This window comes from Amaranthus tricolor, chromosome 7 (genome assembly GCF_026212465.1).
Source record: "Amaranthus tricolor cultivar Red isolate AtriRed21 chromosome 7, ASM2621246v1, whole genome shotgun sequence".
Lineage (NCBI taxonomy): Eukaryota > Viridiplantae > Streptophyta > Magnoliopsida > Caryophyllales > Amaranthaceae > Amaranthus > Amaranthus tricolor.
The window spans coordinates 27,526,511-27,554,342 of record NC_080053.1 but is presented as its reverse complement, the minus strand read 5'-3'; the positions used below and the strand labels follow the sequence as shown (position 1 = coordinate 27,554,342).

Sequence of the window (27,832 nt, the reverse complement as noted above, 5' to 3'; positions counted from 1 at the left end):
TTTAAACTTTTAATACATATGAACAGCTAGGTGTATATATATCTTATGTAAAGTAAAAGTTTTTAGTATGTAATGTAGGCGTTTATAATGTATAAGTAGGAACTTTTAGTATGTGTAGTAGGTGTTTGTGATACGTAAAGTAGAATTTTTTTAGTTTGTAAAGTAGAGGTTTTTGATATTAAGAATTAAATAAGTGCATTGGACTGTGAAAAAGCAAACATTAAGTATTTTAGAACGGAGGAAGTATAATTTATAGCTTTATTCACCTTACTGCTCCCTTTGTCTCATTAGTTTTGCAATATTGCTCTTTTTGATTTTTATAGGTTTTGTTATATTTTTTTTATCGTATTCCACAATTTCTTTAAGTCTCATTTTCGTATTTTTTCTTTTTTTTTTTCATATCTTCACATATTTTTCTTAGTTATCCATATAGTATACATATAATGTATGTAGCACTTTTTACTACTTTGTTTTATTAGTTTGCTTAAAATAAGCATTTATTGCAAAATCCATTAGAGTATATTCCCTCCGTTCTGAAATTATATATATATATATATATATATATATATATATATTCAATTATAACATGTTATGTGGATAAATATCAGTATCAATAAAAAGTATATTGTAGCGGACATTATATTAAAAAGAGACTACTAACTACTTCCTCGCTTTATAATAATTGTCGATCAGTATTAATATTTTTCTTCATAACATGTTATTATCAGTAAAATTGTACTAATTCAATTATTCATCCATTTCCTTAACCTCATCCACAATGAGATCTATAATCTAGCAGTACCTTACACTATTCACTTTAAACCACCGACAACTATCGATTTAGCTGGCAAAATACAACTGTTTTATGTATGAATAACATCAAATATAAATATACATAGCGGGAAAATCCCAAATCTGTTCTTTCCTCATATAATTACCATCAGCTAGATCTCCTCCAAAATTTCCCAGAAATTCATTAATGGGTTCTCTTCCCCAATCATTTAACCTAATTTCTCTTGATGAACATCAAAAATTAAACGAAATTAACCTCTTTAACCTCTTCAAAACCCAACAAACTTACCTAAATTACTTCTTCCAACACTTAGACATTTCACAAACCTTGAAATTCACCCAAATTCTCCTCAATTCTAATGGCACAATTTTCTTCACTGGGGTCGGTAAATCTGGGTTTGTAGCTCAGAAAATATCGCAAACATTGGTTTCTCTTGGAATCCGAGCTGGGTTTCTCTCCCCTGTTGATGCCCTTCATGGGGATATAGGCATTCTTTCTAAAAACGATGTTGTTGTGTTCTTCAGTAAGTCAGGGAATAGTGAGGAATTGATCAGATTAGCACCTTGTGCTAAAGCTAAAGGGGCGTATTTGGTTGGGATTACATCTAGTGAGATTAATAATTTGATGGGTTTTTGTGATCTTAATGTGCATTTGCCTCTAGAGAGAGAATTGTGTCCTTTTGATCTTGCGCCGGTCACATCCACTGCTATTCAGATGGTTTTTGGGGATACGGTTGCCATCGCTTTGATGAGTGCTAGGAATTTAAGCAGACAAGAGTACGCTTCTAACCATCCTGCTGGTAAAATTGGGAAGAGCCTAATTTTTAAGGTATCGATTTGGGTTCTATTTAAGTATCAGAATCGTTTGATATAATATTCAGTTGATCTGGAAAATTTTTGTTTCAATATTGATAATTTTGGGTTTATTATGAATTGCTTCATTGATTCATGATTTGGATTTGGGTTTTCTATTTTGTATATTTATATATATATATATATATATCGTATTATCTAATTGTGCTTGCTATGAGTGAGATATAATGGGTGCGATGATGATCATGATGTATGATCTAATTGTCTTGTGTTGATTTGAAGGTCATGATTTGGATTTGGGTTTATATTTATATATATACTAATTGTGTTTGCTATGAGCAAGATATAATGGGTATGACGATGATCATTGAAAATGATGCTAGATTAGAGATCAAACATGTTTTAATCTCTAATATCAACAAGATCGAATGAATGTATGAAGTCTTGTGTGAAACAAATTACACTATCAATGATATCGATGTTTATAGGGAAAAAATGCAATAAAATGACACAAAGATTTAACGAGGTTCACCCAATTAAGGCTACGTCCTCCGGTGTGTAGTATCACTTATATTTTCAAAGGAGTTCAAAGAACTCTCAAATGTGGAAAATTACAAAAGAGAAGATATTAGGCTAATGTTTGGCTTGTGTTGTATTTTGTGGATTATTTACAATGGCATATGAGCATCCTATTTATAGAGGATAATTAGATTTAATGGGTTAGCATAGTTAAGGCTAAGTTTAATGCAATAATAACCAATTCTAGCATATGAAACTAATAGGAATCAACATCCAAAGCTCTCTGACAGCCTTTGCTCATTCGAGCACTCCTAAAAACAGTCCACGCTCGTTCGAGCTTGAGCTTCAGTGATGTTTCTGACTTCTTCTATTCCACATGCTCGTTTAAGGCAACACACAATTCTTGGATGCCTCGTTCAAAGCATCTTATTGTTGCATCATGACCTTTTGTAACTCCCCATTAAATCATCATTTATCATGCCTCTTAATTCATATGTTTAAGTCTCTTGTTAAAAGCTTCATTACTTCATGCATTCAACACCATACTTAAACACCACATTCAATCACACACTTTAATCACCTATTATAAATCCTTCATAGGATTCCACCTCTATGCAAACACTAGTGCATAGAATTTATTTGGTGCACTCAAGTCACCATTAACATTAACAATCATGATGTATGATCTAATTGTCTTGTTGATTTGAAGGTCATGATTTGGATTTCACAAACTTTTTTGGATATTTTAGGAGTTGGTGTCTTTGGCATTGTTTTTGTTGTGGGTGATGGTGCTGATATTTCATTTTTGTTTCGGAATTTAATAGCTTAGTTGCAGATTGAGTTTTAGGCACAAACCATTACAGTAAGCACTAAGCAAGGATTTGATCCTAGAATCTTGCCCTTGTCTGTTTTTGGCACAAACCATCAAGAACAAATATTTGAAAGCACAGAACTTGTAGATATATATGGGATTTTATACATAGAAGTACTCCTTGTACATCGAGGTTGTCGTGGTTGTCACAATACTTGTTCTGGTTCAAGCTATGTCCATTTACAATGAATCCAAAGATTCGTAATTATTGGACAAAATAGATTCAGTAGATCATGTGTGTTTGTTGTTTGTGTGATGTTTGCAATCAAGGCTTTATCAAAAATACCCTCTTTGAGGTTGCATAGATCCGATTCTTTTTCCCCAAAACACTACTTAGGTGGAGCCGTTTAGTGGTTTTGCCGCTTTGGTTTGATGCAATATTACAAAATACACTTTTAATGTGTCATGACATCTAGAGTGTGTTTATGTGATTGTTGGATTTTGTCATTTATGTGATTCTTGTTTGGAGATTGTTGTTATGACTTATGATTTTGATTTTGTTATCAATTCTTGAAAGAAATAAAAGGTTAGGGCCTTAGGGGTGTGAGTACCGTTTATTAATTTTTTGTTGACATGACAGTGTTAAATATTTGAATCTTAGATCAGTGTTATATAATTCGCCGACTAATTCACTTTTCGAAATCGCGATTCGCTCAAAATGGCCAAAAAAATAGCCTAAAATTGACCATGATTGGCCTTTCTCGATTCACAATTCATAAGAAAATTAGTGAATCGTGTGACACTGTCTTAGATGTGTCTGATTGGGGATAGATATGTATGTACTACCAGCTTTGCTCATATATGTGACTAGACAAGTTTCAGCATGCATAGGTAAATTTAGATTCTTAGTAGGATGGGTTATAGCCTTATAGGTGTGGTTGTGCAGTTCGATCTGAAAAACCTATGTTTTCTAATCTTCATACTCATGATACGAGAAAAACATAAGATCTGATGCCATGAATGGGCAGTTTATGAGTTTGAGCTCCATTACTAGCTCTAAAGTTTGTTTACATCAATTCCAACAGCTAGTGAAGTTCTTGAGTGTCCATTGTCTAGTACTGAACATGTATCGTGGGTGAATTATAGATCGAAATTGCAGGACGGGTTTGTGCATGGCTTACCAACAAGTGGATTTTTGTGGCGTTTGCAGGTGAAGGATGTGATGAAGAAACAACACGAACTTCCTGTCTGTAAAGAAGGGGACCTTATAATGGATCAGCTGGTCGAGCTTACTAGCGGGGGATGTGGATGTCTTCTTGTTATCAACGATAATTACCATCTAATTGGCACCTTCACTGATGGAGACTTGAGGCGTACACTTAAGGCCAGCGGAGAAGGAATCTTCAAGCTTACAGTTGGAGAGATGTGCAACAGGTAATTTCACTAGATTTTTGTTGGGTTTTCGATTTTTTGTACTTAAAAACGTTATTTGAACGAAAGATGGAGTCTCCGTGCAGACATGCTCATCACTTACTTTTCTCTCTTTCATAATTTTCAGACATCCTAGAACAATCGGACCAGAAGCAATGGCGGTAGAGGCAATGCAAAAGATGGAGTCTCCACCCTCCCCGGTGCAGTTTCTACCTGTTATCAATGACCAAGACATACTAATCGGGATTGTTACCTTGCATGGTTTGGTCTCAGCGGGTTTGTAATGTTTCCAACAAGAACATTTGCACTTTTGTCGAATCGAGTCATGTGGTAGTTCGTCTTAGATAATATTCTTTGTTGTATTTTTGTACGGTGTCCGTATACGACTTATTGTTTACTAGGCCTCTTCATTCATGTAAAGTGATTTATTGCATAATAGAAGTATTCTATCAAGTTTATTTTGCACCAAATGGTATCCTTCAGTTCATGGCTACCTGATTTTATATTCTGCATTCATAATTCATAAGTTCTGTACACATTATATTTTTATTGTTTTGTATGCCATATTTATAGAGTATTTATAATTTTCAAATACAATAAAGTTGATAAATCTAGTTGATTATTTGTGTTTTAAGTGTTTTTCTTATGATTAGCATTTCAAACAATAATAAAAAAATTGACAAACGAAAGAGAAATTGACGTAATTGTTTATGGTATAAAGCAAAATCAACAAATAAAACCGGATGTCTGGTTCAATTCGAAAAACTGAATATTCGAATCTCTAGATCTAGATCGATCTAATATCTGATTTTGCACACCCATAGAGTATACCTAAGTTAAATTTTTTGCCTCATCTCATTAAAGGGTGATTTTATACTCACAAATTCTTATTTAAGATGGTTTCATTATGTGACAGTTTTAAATGGAGCTTAATAGTCCAACTACATCAATTAATACATCAACAAGTTTTCTATGAGACTATGTCACCATGAAGCGAGCTTATATAATTAGTTAAATTCTCTAATTGATCCCTCTAAGATTGTAAGTGATTACTTTAATGTTATGAGTGATCACTCTAAAACTATAAAAAATGATAACTTTATTACTATAAGTGATCACTTTAAGATAATAACTGATCACTTTAAGATATTAACTTTTTTCAATTTGAGCTCTTTGTATAGACTTATCTCATTGTAAGCTAGTCCCAAATAAGGTTTGCTCTTTTATAGTAATTGGTTTGCAGAGTTAACCACTACCATAAAGAAAGTCTTGTATGAACTTAGTCCACATTATTTTTATACAAACAAAATTTCTTAGGAAGGGAGAATCAGGGAAATCCTCATCAGATTTTCCCTTATTTTCTCTCCTTTTATTTCTTAATTTTTGTGTCATTTGCGGGTGTAGCAATTTCATCGGTGACACTCATTTAAAACACAAAGATGTAGAGATACAAAAAGGTAATAGATATATAACAAATCAACAATCAAGAAATTTCTTTCATTGTATTCTGTGTGTAAAATTTGTCATGAACTCTTCTATGCACTTAAAATGGTATCCTAGCAGTGATTCAAAAATAAGAAGAGGTTAGTTGCTTATCCACAAAACCCCTACATTTTAAGGGTAAGTTCCCGACTTCTCTTATCACTTAAATGTATTTTCTGAAGAAATTGGGAAAAATCAATGACCCTACTAAGAATGTACAAATAAACCTAATTGAAACCAGCCTCAAAGTTCATTTACCATTACATTATATCACCTTGAGACTGGATGTTAAACTATCTCGACCGGTTCTTGATCTCGTCGTTTATAATACCCGTCACACAACCATGATCGTTGATCAAAAATTTCAAAAGTAAGTGTAATTCTTCAGTGTCCGCCTTCTGAATTAATCTTCTGAGTATCGTGTCAGATCGTCCTATATTTTCATTTTCCGTATTATTTGGGTTTTGGTTGTTACGTTGTGGCTGAAAACACCGTGAGATGTGAGAAAGGGGACGAGAGTTCCAATAATTTTTGCATGTGCGATTCTTGTCCAATGCTTCGATAGCCTGTTGAAACACCCGAATGACAGTGCAGATAGAAACCATTAAGTCTGACTACATTCAACTCGAATGGTAAGTTCAGCATCACTGTCACATAATTCACTAATCTCATTGGCAATTGTGAATCATAAAAGCGAATTATGGTCGATTTTGGGATATTTTACGGTCATTTTTGAGTCATGAATTCAAAAACAAACAAATTAACTGGCGAATTATGTTACATTGTTCAGCAACATCGGATACTAAATAACGCTGTTTAGACCAACATAGGTCGTTAAACTGTCGTGGATACGTAGTTGTGATAAAAAGGCACGTCCACAACCAAAACAGCATACATATTTGCAGACCCGATGTCTAGTACACTCGAAAGTTTAAAAGCCTTGTTTGCATATCAGATTTACAACATTTCATTATCCCGATGTGGTCCCATCTAAATAGTGGTTCAAGTCTGATGTACACGACCTTATCCATGTGGTAACAAAAAAGTTTCTAATTGTTTTTTGATAGCGAGTATCATTTTAGTGAGCAATTTCACTATTTTTCATTATAATTTGAAACCAAAAACTATAAATCTTTGACCCCATGTAGAATGATAGAAGTGATTGCCTATAATCCACCTATTTTGCCAATTTACTTGTATACAAAAGCACATCCAAAAATCAAGATGATGAGAAACATCACAATTATCAATTTTATTAACCAAGATCAGTGTAACATAATTCGCCAGTTAATTCGCTTATTGAATTCGCGATTTTCTCAAAATGACCCTAAAATAGCCCAAAATCAACCATGATTCGCTTTTTTGATTTCGATTCGCAAGGAGAATAGTGAATCATGTGACAGTGACCAAGATACTAAAATGGGAAAACATTAAACCAAACTTTATACCTGAACTATAGCGGGGGAGGTGAAACCAAACATTTCAAGTCCATCCAAACTACCAGGTGGCTGCAGAGGAGGAAGCTTTGTTTTGCCCAATTTGTGCTGCTTACTGATCTCCTGATTCACTCGTTCAAGAATCATTTCCCAGCATTTAGTAGGTGACATGTGTACAAATACTTCATTTGAGCAATGCTCTAGTGATACCTGAAAATATCAAAACCAGCTATAATCTACTTAAAATGCCGCATCTAGAATGGGGGATTTTTTTTTTTATACCACCAGAAATCAGTCGGAGCTAAGAACTGATTACGGGTAAAAAGGATGTAAGAGAACAAGAAAAAAAAATCAAAGAACGAATGTGAATCTTATTCTAGTCCACGACTTTTACCAGAAATGCATAGGCATAAAGTGAGATAACAGAGCAAATTTGGGGCAACAATTCAGAAAAGGAAAATAGCAAATCAGGTCTTCTCTCGGCTGGAGCAAGTACCAGTTCCCCTGGTAAGGTCTTAGGTTCGATTCTCACCAAGCTCTCCCCTACCTTCGGCCTACCTTGTAATCAAAAAAATAGCGCAAACTTCTATTTTCTACTAAGCACAAGTAAAAATATAGCAATACAAAACAAGCAAACTTTAGCATGGATAACTAAAAATTGCTTATTACCATGAAAAGTGGTCCTTTCGATCCACCATCAAGAATTTCCGAGATATAGTCGCCCAAGTTTGTGGGATCCAAGAAATTTATGTAACTGACGCGACTTTTAAACCCTACAGAAGAAAATCATTATCAAATGTTACGTAAACATACCACAAAAAAATACGGAAGACAGAAGCAACCAGAAACAGCCAAAAGCAGCTACCTTTTGGGAAAATAGCTCTGCTAGTGCTCCATAGATTTCCAGGATTTACAACCCCAGATTCTAGCAGTTCAACTTTGCAGTTGATTCTCCGCACAACTTTTGCAATGCGTGGACCTTTCTGGCGAGGATATTTGTCTACGCTACTTTGACTACATGATGGAGTCCCAGGAAAAAATCTAGCCTCGTCAATAACTCTCTGTATGACACTTTCATCCCTAAACTTAATTCCATAACCCGGGTTAGGAGCACATGTTGTTTGTTGATGAAAGCTATCAGGAGTATAGGCATCTGGATCCCTTTTCTCGATACTAGAACCTATAGAACCTTGATGACAGGAAAGATTATGTTCATCGGATAGAGCGACTGTTTCACATTTTACCTCGGCTTCATTATTCGGGGAAGTTGAACAAGACATACAATCATCTTTATGCCCATCACATATCAAGCTTAGATTGGCTTCAGCAGCCAAGGCTGCATTAGCTAGATCACAAAGATTCAATTTATGATTAGACCTCTCAATCTCGGGAGCTTTTAGACTGTCCTCATCACAAGGAGGTTTATTTGATGGTTCATCGTCATCATCACTAAGGCATATCAGATCATCTTGCCCATGTGAAGGAGATTTCATCGGAGGTTCGAGTAAAGTGGACCTCCTATTGCTATGTGTATCTTTACTAGGTAATTGATGTGTGCAGTCACCGGGATTATATACGGGGACTTCACCTCTAACTTTGTTGATCGGTGGTTTGTTTTGCTTACTTTGGAGAACCAATTTAATAGGACGGATCTTTGTCGCTTCCAGGGCCAGTACAGCATCAGGGAACTTCCCCCTGTCAACTGAAGAAATTCCAGAACTAGAAGCCAAACCAGTTTGGTTTTTAACCCCAACATCTTTACTTTTGAAGGGTACCATAGGTTGCAAATTTGACTTACACGCAGTATTGTCTTTAGGATGCTCGGGAAATGCATCACTAATCCCCATAGATGGTCGATTATCTTTGGATATGCAAGAACTCAATGCAAGCCCGAGATCGAGTCTGGCCCATCTGTATATGGCACTCAATTTGCCTTCCAAAGCATCGACCAAGAGATTCAACTCGGGAATATCATAACGAAACAAGAAAAATTTGGCATCCCAGCTACATGAGCACAATTGTTTTGCATGATTCAAACATGCAAACCTTTCGGGGGAACAGCGACAACCAGCAGCTGACAAGTGCAAATCAAAGAAACATATGTCGCATTCCCTTTCCGTTGTGGCATCAAATGTATTCTCCATCTTCAGTGCCTTTAATTGTTTGCAAAGAAATTCCCTCCTCATATTCTCTGCGTCAACACGTGCCTGCAAGAAGAATTCACGAAAAAAGTCATTGTAATTTTAGTGATGGCCAATATCTAAAGCAAATCTAAATGCATAGAATAGATGCAAGTCCAATGTAACTAGCACATATGTTACTTGGACTCAGTAACTGATGTTGGATAGTGGTACATATCCAAGTGTCAGCTACGTCTAAATATTCAATTCTACACCTAAAATGAAGTGTCTAAGTGCCATACCAATGTCCGAGGATCAAGGATCGGACACGGGTACGTGAAGCAATATGAAGAGTCCGAGTAACATAAACTAGCACTATGCCGCGTCATTTCTAAAAGTGAGAGATGCATTGCATACCCTGAGAGACGTGGCTAAGATCCCATCCCTTCCACAGACATCTTTCCATCTAAGGTTATCGATGGTATTTTTCCTTAGTAAATTAAGTTCCCAGTTAGCTTTTACAGCTTCTCTAGCTGCCCCAAGTAGCAATTTATCATGAGATATAGTTGTTTTTCGTCGCTGCTCACGATAAAGCTCCACTGCATTTAATCCATGAGGAAGCCAATCAATAGGAGCTACGTTCACTGCCTCTGCACAGTTGAATCCACAATTGAACCCAGCATGATAAGCTCGGGGAAAGGTCAATACAAACTCTCCTGCACTCTGCATGCACCGATAGACTGGTACCCCAGCTGATTTCAATATGGATGGAGAAAGTTGGGTAACCTGCAAAGAATAAACGAACCGTAAGTCAACTCATAAAGGACAAACTAATCAAACGCAGAAAAACAAACACAAATTATATTTAACTTAAAGTAGTATATTATCAACCAAAAATTCTCTGTAACAACAGGAAAAAGAGATCAATTAGCACCCTGATTCTTCTCCGCCACGCCGCTAGCGGCAGGAATACTTTACAAAAAAATATCTAGCTACACTGTAATCTATGTGACTCGGACTCTTCATTTTGTTTCACGTACCCGTGTCCGACCCTTGATCCTTGGACATTTAGTATGGCACTTAGTTGCTTCATTTTAAGCGTAAAATTGAATATTTAGACGTATCCTACACTTAGACACGTGCCAGTATCCAATATCAGTACCCCGAGTCCAAGTAACATAGACTGTAATATATTCCTATAATGATAACCAAAAGCATCATATTATTCAATGGGCAGCTTATTTAACTTGTCCGCATGTTTAGGCTAAAAAGGTTAATCAAAAACAGTATTTAGACGTATTTTTAAGCTAGAAGCTAAAAAGTTGCGGCAGATACAAAATATAATATAATTCCTGAAACATAGTCATTGCTCACATCCAGTATATAGTGAGAACAACATACCAACTTGTGGAGGAGGTCAGGCTGCTCATCAAAAAGATCAGGCAAATGCTTCTTCATCGCAGCCTCCAATTTAAGAGCATCACTCCCAGGGACACCATACCACATTTTTGGAGCACCAAAATGCATGTAATTCAGAGAATACAAGTGATGATCTTCAACATGCTAATCAGACAAACGTACAAAACAGTATCAGTTATCAATGTTACAAAAAGAATAAAGAAAAAGCATGTGTAAGAAACTAAGTATGTTAGATGTGGGAAATGCACAAGACATGGCAAGTTATCTTTAATTCACAATATTATGATGAGCAGAGTGCCCATAAGTCTATTACTTTAATTTACGAGAAAATTAGCTACTTTTCCACCCAAGCAAAGCACCAGATCACATATGCCAATTGAACTTCTAAAAAACTCCACCATAATGGGAATAAACTATGGGGGGTGTTTGGCAAAATAGCTTATTGGGCAATTTTAGCTTATTTTTATACAAATAGAGGGTTGGATGGTCAAACCAACCAATGCTAATGTTTGGGAAATTAGCTAGTTGAAACAGCTTGTTATGAATAAGCTATTTTGAACAAGCTGCTCAGAGCAGCGAGTTCAAAATCAGGCAAGGTCGTTCCTGACCATAGGCAAAGTAGGCATTTGCCTAGGGCCCCGAGTTGGAAAGGCCCTAAAATCTGAAATATTTGGTTAATGGAGTAATCACTTAAAAATTTTCAATTTATGATTAATTCTCTTACCAATTAAGAAGTTTATGACACGTCTACATTTATAATGATCATTATAATATATAAGGGTCCGTCTCTGTTATTTTTCCTACACCCGTTAAAGTTCAAAATCGACCCTTTATAGAGAGGGCCCATTTCTTTCAATTTGCCTAGGGCCCATAAAATGTCAAACCAGTTAATAAAATTAGTTGGTCAAACCAGCCATTGTAATTAGCTATCAGCCGCTTGCCAAATATGTAAATACAAGATATACGCAATGGTAACATTATCAACACTATATTTTAAAGAGTGAAAGTACGTCTAGAGACGATGATAGGAATAAAGCCATTATATCGACTTACCCAACAAAACGAGGAAAAGCACATTCCAACATACAACCATGGAACTTGAACACCTGATATTTCAGCATTTTCATAGGAAAGTAGAGAACCTGCAAGCCTAGGTAGATTGTTCAAGTTCCATCCCGATTTCACATATTTCTCGTCAGCATCCGAACAACTTTCAGCAGAGAATTTCGGAAAACCACTGCCAAAAACTCCAGTTTCCAGATCAGCCCCATAAAGAACCTAAAAGATATTACAGCAACAAAATTATATCTATCATCAATCAAGATTAATCATATGCTTCTACCCCCAATCCCACCCTTAGCCACTTTTAAAAGGAATGTGGGCATATGTGCTACAAGTTCAAAATTTATTCGCACCTCAATTTCTTCCGTAGGCTTCTCAACCACTCGCCAATATTCACCCTCTATATCTTTAGCTGATGGCTCCCAGCAATCGGTAGATTTGGCTTTTTCAATGCTTGAATCCGTATAACTTTCACTCCTGAAATATCGGTCCTTGAAAGCATTAGCATATCTCTGAAATTCATCAAGAGTGAAATCAGGACCAGGTTCAAAACCAAAACCAGGTTCCCCTAGCTCAAAGGTCCTTCCGTTCCCTGGCCCACACTCAACACCCATTCTCACGCATCTTCTCCTTTTCTTCTTGGCATTAGTATAGACCTTGGACTGTTTTCTCGATGCATCACGATTCTGTAGTTTGTCAACTTTCTGTACACGGGTCCCAAACTTTGCCTTTTCCCATATATCTTTCTCTTTAAGAAGACATGGTGGTTTCCATGTAGAAGGAGGAACGATACGGCAAATTCCATATCTTTCAGCTTTTGGCCGTATCTTTTCTATATACCTTAATGTATCTTCAAATTCCTGTAGAACAGTCAAGCATGCTTAGAAACCTCTTTCAGATCAAATATATTGTAGCCAAAACCAGAAAATAATAAAACAAAGAAAACTAGATATTTCACAATGTAGAAACCTCTGCGCTCGGGTAGAATACAGGCACCTCCTCAAGGTCAGGCCTACAAGCAGCTTCAGGATGCCATCTAGCAATAACCTAAAAAAGAACTGTAGTTAAAACAATATATATCTCATGAAAAATCTAGCATTTGACATGATTGATCCAACAAAATACAATAATCCAGCTGAACCTTCCAGCAAATCTTTGATTATCCTAACACATACTTAGCATAAAATCTCAATTCTTTCACAATAATTAGAGGTGTTCAAAACAAACCCAATGTTTACCCAACCTTGTAACCGAACTCAATTTAACCCGACTTCAAAATGAATTTAAAATTATGAAAAAATCAATGTGAACTCAAAACCCAATTTTGAACCGACCCAAAATACATGACCCGAAATCAACCTGATGACCCGAATGAACACCTCTAAATCAATAATCAACAATTCACAATAGCATCCGAGCAGGAATACAGTATGAAGACACAAGATCAAATATATTGCAGCCAAAACCAACCTTTTGGCAGTTAGGACATTCAGGGCAACCACGGATGACACCTTTTGGAAGGCCAGAATTTGTGGGGAAGTTCTGCAGAAATAAGTGAATCTCATATCAGAACAGAAATGACTGTCAGAATAAACTGTCCACAAAACAGCATATACAGAGAGCAAAGTTAGCAACCTGGTCAAGTTGCTCACAATCAGATTCTTCATCAGAACATTGATTGTATCGTCCATAATTGTTAGATGGTCTACATCTCAAAGATCTCGAAATCTTTCCCCCACCACCAAGCCCGGGTTCAAGTTTTACATGAACGGGTTCCTGTCGAGAAGGATTAGAAGAAACCGAGCAGCAGGGTTCACTGTCAGCCTTTTCGACCTTCACCTTGAAAGAGGTGAAAGATTCAAAACCAGGTGGAACTGGTGGAAAATCAAAATCGTCTTCGTTCAGACAAGCTCTTAAGAGTTCTGTCCCCATAATAGCTGCATCAATTATCAATGATAGAAAAAGGTTACGGGTTGATAACACTTTCCATGGAACATCATAAGAAATGACTTCAAGTCAAATCCCTACTTTCACTTCAAAGATCATGACACTCCTGAACAATGCAACATAATTCGCTAGTTAATTCGTCTTTTGAATTCGGGATTCGCTCAAAATGACCCTAAAATAGCCCAAAACTGACCCTAATTCGCTTTCTTTTGATTCCTGATTCGCAAGGAGAGATTAGTGAATCATGTGACATTGATCCGGAATCCAGTTTTTCAAAAATTGACATATGAAAGATTAATACACAATATAAGATAAAATATTCCACAAGGGCATCAAGAAAATTATATAAACATACTTTATCTCACCACAAATCCCTATTTTCTCTTCTAAACAATGGAACAGAAAAACAAAAAAGGCCCCTAAAACCTCATCATTTATTAATCTTAAAATCAGTTCCATCAAAAATAAATCCAGACTGCTGCAGAAAAACTCATATACCAAGCTTACTCGTAAACCTAGCGATCCGATCAGACGACAATAAACGGGTGTGCGAAATCTCAGCTATTCGAAAATCACAAATATTGATGAATAAAAAGCTGATCTATCTTTCTATTTTTAATTTTGCTGTTTTTCTTTTTCTGGGGTTTGCATCAGCAGATGTTCATCCAAGTACAGAAAAAAATCCCGTCAAGCAACCAGATCTTCCATTAATTTTATTTTATATATCAAATGTTTGCATCAATCATACTTAACATAATCATATTCTGAAATCTGATTACAGATAACTACAATTTTGTTCAAGAAAATCTATACCCAGATCATCCACTTCAACAGTATTCATCATGAAAGATTATGAACAACATATCAGATTAAATTAATGGACTTACATAATCTTGATCTAAGTATCTGAATTTCAGGTTGACCAAATCAAGCTGAAACACTGCATTTACCAAAACCCTGATTTTAACAAATTCATAGAAATTTTGATACACCCACAAAACAGAACAGTAAATCCCAGAAATTTTATTTACCAAAAAATAATTAATTTTATCAGGAAACACAGAAAGATAAATACAAATTTGTCAGATCTAGTCCTAACCCAAATCAGCAGTCTACCCAAGAGTTTTTTTCACATCAGTAAAAAAACCCATTAAATTGCAGAAGCTTTAATCAAGGGGAAAAAGAATATGAATCAAATTAAGTTGATTTATTTTTCGAAAAAAAAGGTAAATTCAGGAGAGAGAAAATCCCAATTCAGACACGGTTAGGATAAGGGCAATTATGGAAATAATCCAAAATACTATTGTGGATTTGATGTATTCTGGATTTCTGGTCTGTATGTATATTGAATAATTTAGGGAAAAAATCCCCTATTAGTAATTCTGTTGATTGTTACAAACCCTAGAAACTGAAAAGGGAAAAAAAAAAATCCACCCACAATCTTCAATGTCTGATTAAAAATAATGGAAAAATAAAATCATTGTACAATAATTAATTTAAAGAATAAAGAACACAGAACCCAATTGATTTTAGTATGTTTTTCTTCTTTATTAATTAGGTTTAGGACCCCCAATCTTCTTGTCATATGAAAATTGAAAAGTATATATACCTCATCTAAAAAATGTCAAGTAGAATTTTATTTTATAATAATAAAAGGAAGTTTAATAGAAGTATTTTATAATGAGATAATTAATGGGTAAATATATTTTGGCCATAAAAAAGCATTTACATGCAACATATGTAAGCTTTTTTTTTTTTTTTTGAAGAGAGCAACATATGTAAGCTAATATAATTAAATTTGGTTTTGGTGTCAAAAGTAAAGAAAACTTTCTTCTACTTAATAGAGGAAAAAGAAATTGGAAAAAAAAATAGACTTATAGATTTAAAAAGTAAAAATAAATAATTAAAAAAGTTTATTAAGTGATGTAGGTTTTAGAGAGAGGAGTATATAGAAAAAGGAAGGTATGAAATTGTGGACTTAGTTGTTAGGTTCTTCTCCATATGACTACTCCACGTGAAAGTAGACTAGTGAAACAAGCTATTTTTTTTAATTATCCTAGCCTTTTTAATGAATTCTAATTTAAGTTGACTTTAAAAGAGTCAGATGTACACAATTTTATTCATATTAATAATAATATTAATAAAAAAAATTATTTTCAATTGATTATTAATAATAAATGACAAATATTATGTACAACTTCACATAAAAATTTATAATTGCTTTAACTTATTAAAATTGACCACAATCCTCACAAGCTTTTAAGGATTGGTGTAATGGATTAGTGTGTTACATAGCACTCCCTCCTCTTCTATTTTTTCATTTAGTTTTTTAGAGTTGTAATGCATATATTCAATCTTAAATACTTAAAATTTTTAATAAAAGTTAATATAAAAATTAGTATTTATAAAATTTACATGGATCAAATCAGCATTAAATGTGCAAATGATCTGGTTGAAATAGTAAGAGTTGTTATATTTTATTCTTTGGTATAACAAATGTAATATTCCCTCCTATTCGCTTTACTTGTCCCATTTGGTTTTTCAGCACTATTTATTAGTTACTTTTATTATGCAATTTATTCTTAATCTATAAGTTACAACATAGTCATGTGGAATCTTATTTAATTCGTCTTATTATAAATTTTATCAATATCAATTTTTTATAATTTTACTCAAGTACAATTGGAGATATTTAAGATTAAAAACGTGCATCGACAAATGTGTCAAAACCAAATAGAACAAGTAAAGAGAATAGAAGAGAGTATTAAATAAAAACAATATTAATAATGTGAATGATATTAAACGTGTGCCTGAGATTAAAAAAGTGATGGAGTGTGATTTCAAATAACGAAATAATGTAAAATGTGAGATAGACAGCATAAAATGGAAATTGATGCAAATTGAGAGAGACATATACAAAAGGTAATATCTATATATCATTCAAAGAATTTGTTTCAGTGTATTGTGTGGGTAAGATTTGTCATTATAATCATTCTAATTTCTATGCACTAAAATGGGAACCTAGCAGTGAGTTAACAAAAAAGAAGAGCTCATTTACTTATCCAACCCCTATAAGAAGACTGGAAGAAAACTTGCATCCAAAGGATAAGTTTCCAGCTTCCCTTATCACTCAAGTGAATAGAAATTAATCAAAAACTGGGAAAAAAATTAATGACCCTACTAAAAATTTACAGATACCCTAACAGATACCAGCCTCAAAGTTCATTCACCAATTCAATATATCCCCTTGAGACTGGATGTTTAACTACCTTGATCGATTCTCGATCTCCTCGTTTATAACACGGGTCACGTGACTATGATCCTTGCCCAAAAGCTCGATGAGTGAGTGTAATTCTTCAGCGTCAGCCTTCTTGATTAATCTTCTGAGTATTGTGTCAGATCCGCCTACATTTTGCTTTTCCGACATATTATATGTGTTTCGGTTGTTTCCTCGTGGTTGAAAACACTGTGAAATATGAGAAAGGGGACGAGAGTTCCAATAATTTGCACATACGCGATTCTTGTCCAATGCTTCGATAACCTGTTGAAACGACCGAATGAAAGTGCAGATAGAAACTGGAAAGTCAGACTACATTCAACGTACATGATAATTTCACCATCATTGATTACTAAATAACGAACCACACACTGCAGACTGAGAACTAATGTGTTTCAGTAATGTGGCCAATGGTCAGAAATTATAAAGCTGAACAGGGATCATTAAATTGCTGCATATACCAAAGTATTGATATAAAGGCTAGTCCATAACCATAACAGTGCACATATATGCAGGACCTTACATCGACTACACTCAAAATTTAAAACACTGATTTTTTATTTCAGATGCAGAAAACATTTTATTATCCCAATGTTATCATGTGACTCCCACCCCATCTAGACATGGATCGGGGGTAAGATGTACGCAACCTTACCATTGTGTTTAAAAAGAGTAAGTTTTTGATTGACTTTTGCTAACAAACATCAACTTCACATAAGTAAGAAATTGCACATGATTTAATGTGCAATTTCACTAGTCCATTATATTCTAAAACCAAAAGACAAAATAATTTAAAACCATCCAGAATGAACTTTGCCAATTTACTGGTATACACAAGCACACACTAAGTGCAACGTGACGAGAAGAACATACAATTATCAATTTGTCATTTCAAAATACTAAAATGGGTATACCTGAACTATAGCTGGGGAGGAAAAACCAAACATTTCAAGTCCGTCCAAGCTGCCGGGAGGCTGCAGAGGAGGAAGCTTTGTTTTTCCCAATTTGTGCTGCTTACTGATCTCCTGATTCACTCGTTCAAGAACCATTTCCCAGCATCTGGTAGGGGAAAAGTGTACAAAAATTTCATTCGAGTCGTGCTCCATGGATACCTGAAAAAAATTAATACCAGAAACAATCTAGTCAAGATACAGCATCTAACCAATACGTGTAATTTTTTTACACCATCATGAATCAGTCAGAGCTAAGAACTGATAAAAGGCGGAAAGGATAGAGAACAGGAGAAAAAAATCAAAGATGAACATAAATCTTAGTCTACTTCATTAGTTCTATCAGAATAAATAATTGACAATGGTTTATCACTAGAGTACACAAACAAGATTGTGTCACTGTATCGCGACCTTATTGTAACAGTATATACCACGACTGAAATATAGGCCGCATTGACCGATAAATCATCCGCATTCGCTGCATGATCCGTTTCACGACCGTAACCAAAACCCTTATATTGCACCAGACTTATTGCCATGAAAAAAACAGATTTGAGACAACAATTTAGAAAACGAAAATAGAACTAACTTTGTTTTTCTAGGCACGAGTAAAAGATATAGCAGCACAAACAACAAAACCGTAGCACTGATAACAGAAAAAGGTTTATTACCATGAAAAGTGGTCCTTTTGATCCACCATCAAGAATTTCTGAGATATAGTTGCAAAAGTTTGTGGGATCCGAGAAGTTTATGTAACTGACGCGGCTTTTAAACCCTACAGAAGAAAATCATTATTAATGTTAGGTAATGCAAAACCACCAAAAAAAAAAGAATATGAAAGATAGAAGCAGCCACCTTTCGGGAAAATGGCTCTGCTACTGCTCCATAGATTTCCAAGATTCACAACACCAGACTCTAGCAGTTCAACTTTGCAGTTGATTCTCCGCACAACTTTTGCAATGCGTGGACCTCTCTGGCGAGGATATTTGTCTACGCTACTTTGACTACATGATGGACTTCCAGGTAAAGTTCTAGCCTCGTCAATAACTCTCTGTATGACACTTTCATCCCTAAACTTAATGCCATATCCCACATTAGGAGCGCATGTTGTATGTTGATGAAAGCTATCAGGAGTGGAGGCATCTGGATCCCTTTTCTCAACACTAGAACCTATAGAACCTTGATGACAGGAAATATTATGTTCATCATATAGACCGACTGTTTCACATTTTACCTCAGCTTCATTATTCGGGGACGTTGAACAAGACATACAGTCATCTTTATGTCCATCGCACATCAAGCTTAGATTGGCTTCAGCAGCCAAGGCTGCATTAGCTAGATCGCAAAGATTCAACTTATGATCAGACCTCTCTATCTGGGGAACTTTTGGACTGTCTTGACATGTTGTTCCTGTATCACAAATAGGTTTAGTTGATTGTTCATCCTCATCATCACTAAGGCATATCAGATTATCTTGCCTGTGTGAAGATGATTTCATCGATTCCAGTAAAGTGGACCTATTATTGCTGAGTGTATCTCTACTAAATAGTTGATGTGTGCAATCACCTGGATTATATGCAGGGACTTCCCCTCCAACTTTATTGATCTGTGGTTTGTCACTTTTTGGCTTAATTTGGCGAAACAATTTAATAGGAGGGATCTTTGTGGCTCCCAGGGCCAGTACAGCGTCAGAGAACTTCCCCCTTTCAACTGAAGAAGTTCCACCACCTAAAGCCAAAACAGTTTGGTTTTTCATCCAAACGTCTTTACTTTTAAAGGGTACTATAGATTGCAAATTTGTCTTACACGCAGTATTGTCTCCAGGATGCTCTGGAAATGCACCACTAATTCCCATAACAGGTCGATTATCTTTGGATATGCAAGAACTCAATGCAAGCCCAAGATCAAGTCTGGCCCATCTGTAAATGGCACTCAATTTGCCTTCCAAAGCATCAACCAGAAGATTCAACTCCGTAATATCATAGCGAAACAAGAAAAATTTAGCATCCCAACTACATGAACACAATTGTTTTGCATGATTCAAACATGCAAACCTATCTGGGGAACAGCGACAACCAGCAGCCGAAAGGTGCAAATCAAAGAAACATATGTAGCATTCCCTCTCGGTTGTGGCATCAAAAGTACTCTCCATCTTCAGTGCCTTTAAATGTTTGCAAAGGAATTCCCTCCTTGCATGCTCAGCATCAACACGTGCCTGCAAGAAAAGTTTACAAAAAAGTCTATGTAATTTTATCGATGGCCAAAATGTATAGTATATATGCCATACAGGAGGTTTAGTTGACTTCCAAGGTTCAACAGTGACAAATAAGGAGGATTCACAGGTCTGCAGCAAATTATCTTCATTGCATAGCTATACAGATGGAGTCGTTACGAAATAGGAAAAACTTGCCCTAATCAAAATAGATCTACTCTAGTTCTGTACAGCATGATTCCTCCAAGGATAAGATGAAAGATTCAGATAGGTTTCATACAAAGGAAATTCTGAGATTCTGACAGGCTACACGAAGTTTTAAAAAAGATGTGGAAGAAACAGTTCAATAAGAGGGACACAGCTAAATGCTAATGATCATTAGATAAGGTCACAAGGATTATACACCCAAACAATCTCAATTCGACATTGAGCATGTCTCAATTTTTTGGGCATTCTGATTTCCTGGCAATTACTAATAACAGCAGCTAGCTGAGGCGTACAGCAACGAACATGTTTACTGTATCAAAATACATTATCTTTACACGAGCAATATAACAAAATAAAAATAGCATCCTAAATACTTCTAAAAAATTCTAAAGGACTCATGATTCCCAACTAGACATGCATACTGAATCAACTAGATTGTTGGCCAAGTCCTGATTTATCCATCCCAAGAAACCGGCCCCAACAAGAAAATTTAGCAAGTTTCACACCAATGACCAATGAGCAGGGAAACTCAGAAACATCAAACAAATCCCCCCGTCCACACACACACAACCTTACACTTGCACTAGATTGGCCCAATGCCACCAAAGTGGCTCCCAGCCTCCCACCCAAGCAGACAAATGCATATAATGGAGAAAGGATCAAGGGGTATCAAGTCCAATATCAACTAGGACTATGCATTGCTTCATTTATAAAAGTAAAAGATGCATAGCATACCCTCAGAGACGTGGCTAAGATCCCATCCCTTCCACAGACATCTTTCCATCTGAGGTTATCGATGGTATTTTTCCTTAGTAAATTAAGTTCCCAGTTAGCTTTTACAGCTTCTCTAGCTGCCCCAAGTAGCAATTTATCATGAGATATAGTTGTTTTTCGTCGCTGCTCACGATAAAGCTCTACTGCATTTAATCCATGAGGAAGCCAATCAAGAGGAGCTACATTCACTGCCTCTGCACAGTTGAACCCACAATTGAACCCAGCATGATAAGCTCGGGGAAAGGTCAATACAAACTCTCCTGCACTCTGCATGCACCGATAGACTGGTACCCCAGCTGATTTCAATATGGATGGAGAAAGTTGGGTAACCTGCAAAGAATAAACAAATTGTAAGTCAACTCATTAAGTAGACAAACTAAACACAGTTAACATATAGAACTAATTCAAGTGGTATAAATGCTATTCAACTAAAAAATTGTCCGTAACAGCAGGTAAATGAGATTAGTTAACACCCTGATACGCTCTAATAGCAGTAGTTACACAAATATAAAAATTTAAAATCTAAAAACCAAATAGCACCCTTTTTCTTAAGCTTATGTGAATCTGAATAGATCAAGTAATGTCCGCGGTGACTGTTGGATCTCAAATTTTCCGTCTAGAAGTTTTACTTGCCTTATCAGCAAGACTAAAGCAGAAGGCAAGAGTTTTCACGCGCAAGACCACTCTAGGAAAAGTCATTTTTGGCTTCAATCTACTTTACTCCTATAATGATAACCAATTACATGACATCACATTCAATCGACAGCTTATTTATCTTGTCCACGTGTTTAAGTTAAAAATCTTAATCAAAAACTGCATTAAGTCATATTTTTCAGAAATCCAAGTAACTAATCTTTCCATTAAAAACCATAACAGGAAGTTAGAAACAGAATCTAATTCCCAAAATATAGTGATACCAACATACCAGCTTGTGGAGGAGATCAGGCTGCTCATCAAATAGATCAGGCAAATGTTTCTTCATTGCAGCCTCCAGTTTAACAGCATCGCTCCCAGGGACACCATACCACATTTTTGGAGCACCAAAATGCATGTAATTCAGAGAATACAAATGATGATCTTCAACATGCTACTCAGACAAACAGACAAAACAGCATCAGTTGTCAATGTTTCAACAAGGCTATCAAGAAAAAAAAGCATGCTGTAAAAACCTAATGAATGTTATTTGTGGAAAATGCACACGACATGGCAGGCCACCTCTAATTAAGTACATTAAAGTCAGCAGAGTGCTCATAATTCTATTACTTTAATGTACGAGAAAATTAGCCACTTCTCCACTCCAAGCACCAGATCACATATGAAAATTGAACTTCCAAAAAACTCCACCCTAATAGAAGTACCAAACAACCAACCCCAAAAGGACATTTACTATGCAAATATAAAATATACCCATTTGTAACATTTATTAACAACAGAGTGAAAGTACGTCCAGAGACGGTGATAGGAATGAAATCATTAATATTAACTTACCCAACAAAACGAGGAAAAGCACATTCCAACATACAACCACGGAACTTGAACACCTGATATTTCAGCATTTTCATAGGAAAGTAGAGAACCTGCAAGCCTAGGTAGATTGTTCAAGTTCCATCCTGATTTCACATATTCCTCATCAGCATCCGAAAAACTTTCAGCAGAGAATTTTGGAAAACCACTGCCAAAAACTCCAGTTTCCAGATCAGCCCCATAAAGGACCTAAAAGATATTACAGCAACAAATTATAGCTATCGTACAATGAAAATTGATCATATGCTTCTACTCCCCCCCACCCCCCCTCCCAATCCCACCCAACCCATTTTTAAAAGGGAAGTGGGCATAGGTGCTACAAGTAAGTTCAAAATATAATCCCACCTCAATTTCTTCTGTAGGCTTCTCAACCACTCGCCAATATTCACCCTCTATATCCTTAGCTAATGGCTCCCAGCAATCAGTACTTTTTGCTTCTTCAATGACTGAATCTGTACTATTTACACTCCTAAAATATTGGCTCTTGAAAGCATTTGCATATCTCTGAAATTCATCAAGAGTGAAATCAGGACCAGGTTCAAAACCAAAACCAGGTTCCCCTAGCTCAAAGGCATTTCCATTCCCTGGACCACACTCTACACCCATTCTAACGCATCTCCTTTTCTTCCTGGCTTGAGTGTGGACCTTGGACTGTTTTCTCGATGCATCACGATTCTGTAGTTTGTCTACTTTCTGTACGCGAGTCCCGAATTTGGCCTTTTCCCATATATGTTTCTCTTTAAGAGGACAGGGTGGATTCCAAGTAGGAGGAGGAATAATACGGCAAATTCCATATCTTTCAGCTTTTGGTCGTATCTTTTCTATAAACCTTATTGTATCTTTAAATTCCTGTAGAACAGTAAAGCATCAAACTATTGGACATCCAACTTAATTATGTTTCAGAAAACCTGAAAAATAAATTAAACAAAGAAAGCTAGATATTTCACAATGTAGAAACCTCTTCACTCGGGTAGAATACAGGCACCTCTTCAAGGTCAGGCCTACAAGCAGCATCCGGATGCCATCTTGCAACAACCTATTAACATACTGTAGTTAAAAATATATACATCTCATGAAAAAAATTACCATTTGACATATTTGAAACAATAAACTACAAAATCCAGCTAAACCATTCTGCAAATCTTCAACTTTTACCTAACGCGAAAATCTAGCACAAACTCTCAAGTTTTCTCAGCGTAATCAACCATTCACGATGTCACAACAACATCTGAACAAGAATGTAGTGATGAGGACACTAGATCATATATTGTAGCTGAAACCAACCTTTTGGCAGTGGGGACATTCAGGGCAACCACGGATAACCCCTCTTGTTAGGCCAGACTTTGTGGGGAAATTCTGCAGTATTAAGTGAATCTCAAATCAGAAAAATGAAGAGAAATGACTGTCATAATTTCAAGTGATTGTCCACAAAACAGCATATACAGAGAGCAAAGTTAGCAACCTGGTCAAGCTGCTCACAATCAGATTCTTCATCAGAGCATTGATTGTATCGTCCATAGCTGTTAGATGGTCTACGTCTCAGAGATCTTGATATTTTTCCCCCACCACCAATCCCATGTTCAAGTTTTACATGAACAGGTTCTTGTCGAGAAGGATTAGAAGAAACTGAGCAGCAGGGTTCACTGTCAGCATTTTCGACCTTCACCTTGAAAGAGGTGAAAGATTCAAAACCAGGTGGGACTGCTGGAAAATCAAGATCTTCTTCGTTCAGACAAGCTCTTAAAAGTTCTGTCCCCATAATAGCTGCATCGATCATCAATGATAGGAAAAGGTTATGGGTTGATAACAAAATCTTTGGAACACCATAAGAAATGGCTTTAAGTCAAATATTCAACAAAATAAATCACACGATCACTGGAGTAGAATTTAGAAAAGCCGGGAAACAGAATATATGTTGTACAAATGTATGTGAACTAAGACGGGACAAAGACTAAGGAAAAATAAGACCACAAAGGTTGCCAATGCAAATATTGAATTAAATGTCAAAGATTTCTACAGAAATTTGGTATTCAAAATTAGTCCATGGTCTAATAACGAAGTCAAAGATTTCTACAGAAATTTGGTATTCAAAATTAGTCCATGGTCTAATAACGAACACTTTTTTACAAAAAAGAATAACGTAAGTACCTATTTTAGTAATCCAAGGCCAAACTCCGCAAAATATCATGACGCTCAAGATTTTGATGAAGTAACATATAAGTTTAACAATTGTCCATATAAGGTAATACATTCCACAACGGCATCAAGAACCTACATACAGATCTCTCTATCTATATGTTAAGCTTATTAGTAATCCTAATGATCAAAAAAGGTTATCAAAATGTAGTCCAGACTGCTTCAGAGAAACTCCTACACCATAATTTGTTAAGCTAATTGGTAACCCTAACGATCCGATCACACAACTAAAAACTGATCTGCAGAATCTTAACTATTTGTAAAATACAAAACATTGCTGAATAATAAGAAGCTGATCATCTTTTTATTTTTATTTCTTCTGTTTTCTTTTTCTAGGGTTTCCAGCAGATTATTATCTGCTACACAAAAATACAATATCAATAAAACAGATCTTCCAATAGTTTATCATCTTAAATCCCAAACATCAATCATATGTTCAACATAAAATCTTCTGAAAAAAAACTCGCTCTAAACATCAATCAATTACTCCACATACTTGCTCAACAAGAGAAATATTTTTATACAGCATGTCAGATTAAATTAAGGGACTTACACAAACTTGATCTAGGTATTTGAATTCCAGATTGACCAAACCAAGCTGAAACACTGCATTGACCAAAACCCTGAATTTGACAAATCCAATAAATTCTGATACAACCACGAAACAGAAACTTCAATCTCAGAAATATTATTTACAAAAAAATCATTAATGTAATCAGGACAATTTTTGATATATTCTAGTCTGTGTATGTATTGAAGAATTTAGGGAAAAATTCCCCTATTATTAATTGAATAAAAATGTCGATTGTTACAAACCCTAGAAACCGGAAAAAGGTCAGAAAAAAAATTACCACTTTATTCAATGTCTGGTCAAAAATAAAAGAAAAATAATAAAATCTTAATCAAAAAGAACAAAAAGATTAAAACCTGTTGGCTGGCCGTTGGTGTTAGCCAATTTATTTGAGTCTTTTCTTCTTATTCAATACGGATTAATTAATACTTAAAAGTTTATAGTGATCCATTCGATATTCCACTTAAAAATAAGGTTCGGGTGAGAAATAAGAGGTACAATCGTTATTTTTTAATTAGTACAAAATTTTGAAGTTAGTTTTTACTCCCTTTATTCTCTAGTGTTCTTTTCATTTGGAATATTCCACTTTAAAGAGAGGGAAATTTAATTAATATTTTTTATACATATTTAAAAGATAAAATATATCCATGTGAGATCTCGTTAGATTTGTCTTAATATATACCTTTTTATTATATATTTTTCATAATTTTTTATTATATGTATTTAGAGATATTGAGGTTTGAAAATTACATTAAAAACTGTACAAAAAGTAAATAGGAAGAAAAAAAGAAACGGAGGGAATATTAAACTTCTTTTTTAAGGAAAATTAATTTAAAGTATATCCTACATGAATTATTAATGGGGCGATTTCAATTTTAGTGAAAATGTGTTCATGATTAGCATTTTGGCTTCATTCTAATTTTAAGATAAATAAACACCTGGATTTGTCTAACTGTACTATATTTAATATATTTTGCATATTGATTTTTGTATAATGGAAACGTCACAATAATTATTTAGTTGTTGGGAATGCGTCAATAGTACAATTTTAAGAGAGACATTTCTTAGACATGCCTTTGACATCTTTTACTTTAAAATCTTAAGCAACCAATATTTTGACATCAGACACGTGTAACATGGGTCAAGGGTTTGGGACTTTGGGTGCAGGAAAAGTTCGGGTTTTTACTCGAATTCAAGCCTCTCCAACATTATAAATTTAAAATAAACATGATGATAGGACACTTCACACTATGATATTGGGTCAAGCCCAATACCATAGGGTGTATATGTTTTTCCTCGATATGTAATCGTTTAAGGATGTTTCATCATCAAAAGGTTTTGGCTTAAACCCACTATTTGGTCCAAATATCATTTTGTGTTAGGGCAAGAATCACTTTCCCATAAGTTAGTTTCTTACTATTTTATAGGCGAGGAAAAATTGTGAAAACGTAATAAGCTTTTTTTACTTTGTCTCTCAACCACTATAACAAACATTAATGTTGGTATCCGAGAATAATTTCACAAAAATTCACTAGGCAAGTTAACATATGTTTTGTGGGGGTCAATTATTACTTGGAACCACCTACGATATCGTTGGAAACCAGACCACTATCACTCCATCACCCAATAACTATTACTTCTCCCATCAACTTTGTCACATTCTCAATCGAGCATATTTACCTCCCCTAGTTTGTCTTGGTGATACGTTAGTCCAATACTGAATGGGTCACACTTTCAGAAAAACAAACTAAAAACTTATATTAAGTAGTGATAAAAGTTTATAGGAAAAATTGTCTAAACTAGTTTTACTTTTCACTATTTTCCTACAATAATCTCACATTTCAAATAATCAACTCTAAAAAAATCTAATTTTGAGGGTGTATGATTTATATATGGGGATGAGTGAATACATAATAGCCCTGTCATTAAAAAAGGAATAGTAGCTCTAGCATGAATGAAGGAAAGGTAGCTTTGTTATGAATGAATGAGGAGAAATTATGTCATGAATAAAGAAAGAGCATCTTTGTGATCAAAGAGCTACAAAGACTAGTTATGAAAGAGCGGACGGGTTGTGGTGAGGGGAAGGAAAGACAACAAACAATGGAGGGGGGGACAGAATGGGGCATTGTATGAAAGAGGAGTAAGGGGAGATAAGGACTAACGTCTTCAGACCCCAAACCTTTTTTTTTGAACCCCATTTGAAACAGTACCATCCGAGACCCCTATCCACAACCTTATCAAACAACCCAAAATCATTTAAAAACTATTTCCAAACCTCTTTATATATAT

General features: G+C 35.3%; 3 protein-coding genes across 9 annotated transcripts; 1 reads left to right on the top strand and 2 right to left on the bottom strand.

Annotated features, from left to right (window-relative positions):
- The first annotated feature begins 738 nt into the window (after positions 1-738).
- LOC130818074 (probable arabinose 5-phosphate isomerase) lies at positions 739-4,953 on the top strand. The gene is made up of 3 exons (XM_057684109.1): positions 739-1,621; positions 4,146-4,369; positions 4,494-4,953. Exons 1-3 carry the CDS (start codon positions 980-982, stop codon positions 4,648-4,650), a joined length of 1,023 nt encoding a protein of 340 aa, XP_057540092.1. The 5' UTR covers positions 739-979; the 3' UTR covers positions 4,651-4,953.
- An 861-nt stretch (positions 4,954-5,814) lies between these two features.
- Positions 5,815-15,427, bottom strand: LOC130818073 (putative lysine-specific demethylase JMJ16). Of its 2 annotated transcripts, XM_057684107.1 has the most exons (12): positions 14,720-15,427; positions 13,521-13,822; positions 13,356-13,427; positions 12,855-12,932; positions 12,239-12,745; positions 11,877-12,101; positions 10,806-10,967; positions 9,822-10,190; positions 8,150-9,491; positions 7,954-8,057; positions 7,297-7,494; positions 5,815-6,414 (listed from the first exon to the last, which is right to left on the bottom strand). In XM_057684107.1, the coding sequence occupies exons 2-12, from the start codon at positions 13,815-13,817 to the stop codon at positions 6,142-6,144; spliced, it is 3,627 nt and encodes a 1,208-aa protein (XP_057540090.1). In that variant the 5' UTR covers positions 13,818-13,822; positions 14,720-15,427; the 3' UTR covers positions 5,815-6,141. The 2 variants fall into 2 exon arrangements, with proteins under 2 accessions (XP_057540090.1, XP_057540091.1); XM_057684108.1 differs by lacking the exon at positions 14,720-15,427 and having other exon boundaries at positions 13,521-14,705.
- A 1,319-nt stretch (positions 15,428-16,746) lies between these two features.
- LOC130818072 (putative lysine-specific demethylase JMJ16) lies at positions 16,747-25,926 on the bottom strand. 6 transcript variants are annotated; one of them, XM_057684106.1, is made up of 14 exons: positions 25,526-25,864; positions 24,239-24,540; positions 24,061-24,132; positions 23,735-23,812; positions 23,122-23,625; positions 22,741-22,965; positions 22,178-22,339; positions 21,214-21,582; positions 19,866-20,274; positions 19,626-19,787; positions 18,915-19,469; positions 18,731-18,834; positions 18,024-18,221; positions 16,747-17,373 (listed from the first exon to the last, which is right to left on the bottom strand). In XM_057684106.1, exons 2-14 carry the CDS (start codon positions 24,533-24,535, stop codon positions 17,098-17,100), a joined length of 3,411 nt encoding a protein of 1,136 aa, XP_057540089.1. In that variant the 5' UTR covers positions 24,536-24,540; positions 25,526-25,864; the 3' UTR covers positions 16,747-17,097. The 6 variants fall into 6 exon arrangements, with proteins under 6 accessions (XP_057540089.1, XP_057540086.1, XP_057540085.1 ...); XM_057684103.1 differs by adding an exon at positions 25,900-25,926 and having other exon boundaries at positions 18,915-20,274; positions 25,526-25,620; XM_057684102.1 differs by having other exon boundaries at positions 18,915-20,274; positions 25,526-25,620; positions 25,824-25,872.
- Positions 25,927-27,832: the final 1,906 nt, after the last annotated feature.

What these genes read in the sequence shown, in the direction of transcription:
- LOC130818074 (XM_057684109.1), top strand. Translation starts at nt 980, where the DNA reads ATGGGTTCTCTTCCCCAATCATTTAACCTAATTTCTCTTGATGAACAT. An exon ending in GGAAGAGCCTAATTTTTAAG is followed by an intron (nt 1,622 to 4,145) that starts GTATCGATTTGG and finishes TGGCGTTTGCAG; the next exon opens with GTGAAGGATGTGATGAAGAA. An exon ending in GTTGGAGAGATGTGCAACAG is followed by an intron (nt 4,370 to 4,493) that starts GTAATTTCACTA and finishes CATAATTTTCAG; the next exon opens with ACATCCTAGAACAATCGGAC.
- LOC130818073 (XM_057684107.1), bottom strand. Translation starts at nt 13,817, where the DNA reads ATGGGGACAGAACTCTTAAGAGCTTGTCTGAACGAAGACGATTTTGAT. An exon ending in ATTGTGAGCAACTTGACCAG is followed by an intron (nt 13,428 to 13,520) that starts GTTGCTAACTTT and finishes TTATTTCTGCAG; the next exon opens with AACTTCCCCACAAATTCTGG. An exon ending in AATGTCCTAACTGCCAAAAG is followed by an intron (nt 12,933 to 13,355) that starts GTTGGTTTTGGC and finishes GTTCTTTTTTAG; the next exon opens with GTTATTGCTAGATGGCATCC.
- LOC130818072 (XM_057684103.1), bottom strand. Translation starts at nt 24,535, where the DNA reads ATGGGGACAGAACTTTTAAGAGCTTGTCTGAACGAAGAAGATCTTGAT. An exon ending in ATTGTGAGCAGCTTGACCAG is followed by an intron (nt 24,133 to 24,238) that starts GTTGCTAACTTT and finishes TTAATACTGCAG; the next exon opens with AATTTCCCCACAAAGTCTGG. An exon ending in AGCCTACAGAAGAAATTGAG is followed by an intron (nt 22,966 to 23,121) that starts GTGGGATTATAT and finishes AATATCTTTTAG; the next exon opens with GTCCTTTATGGGGCTGATCT.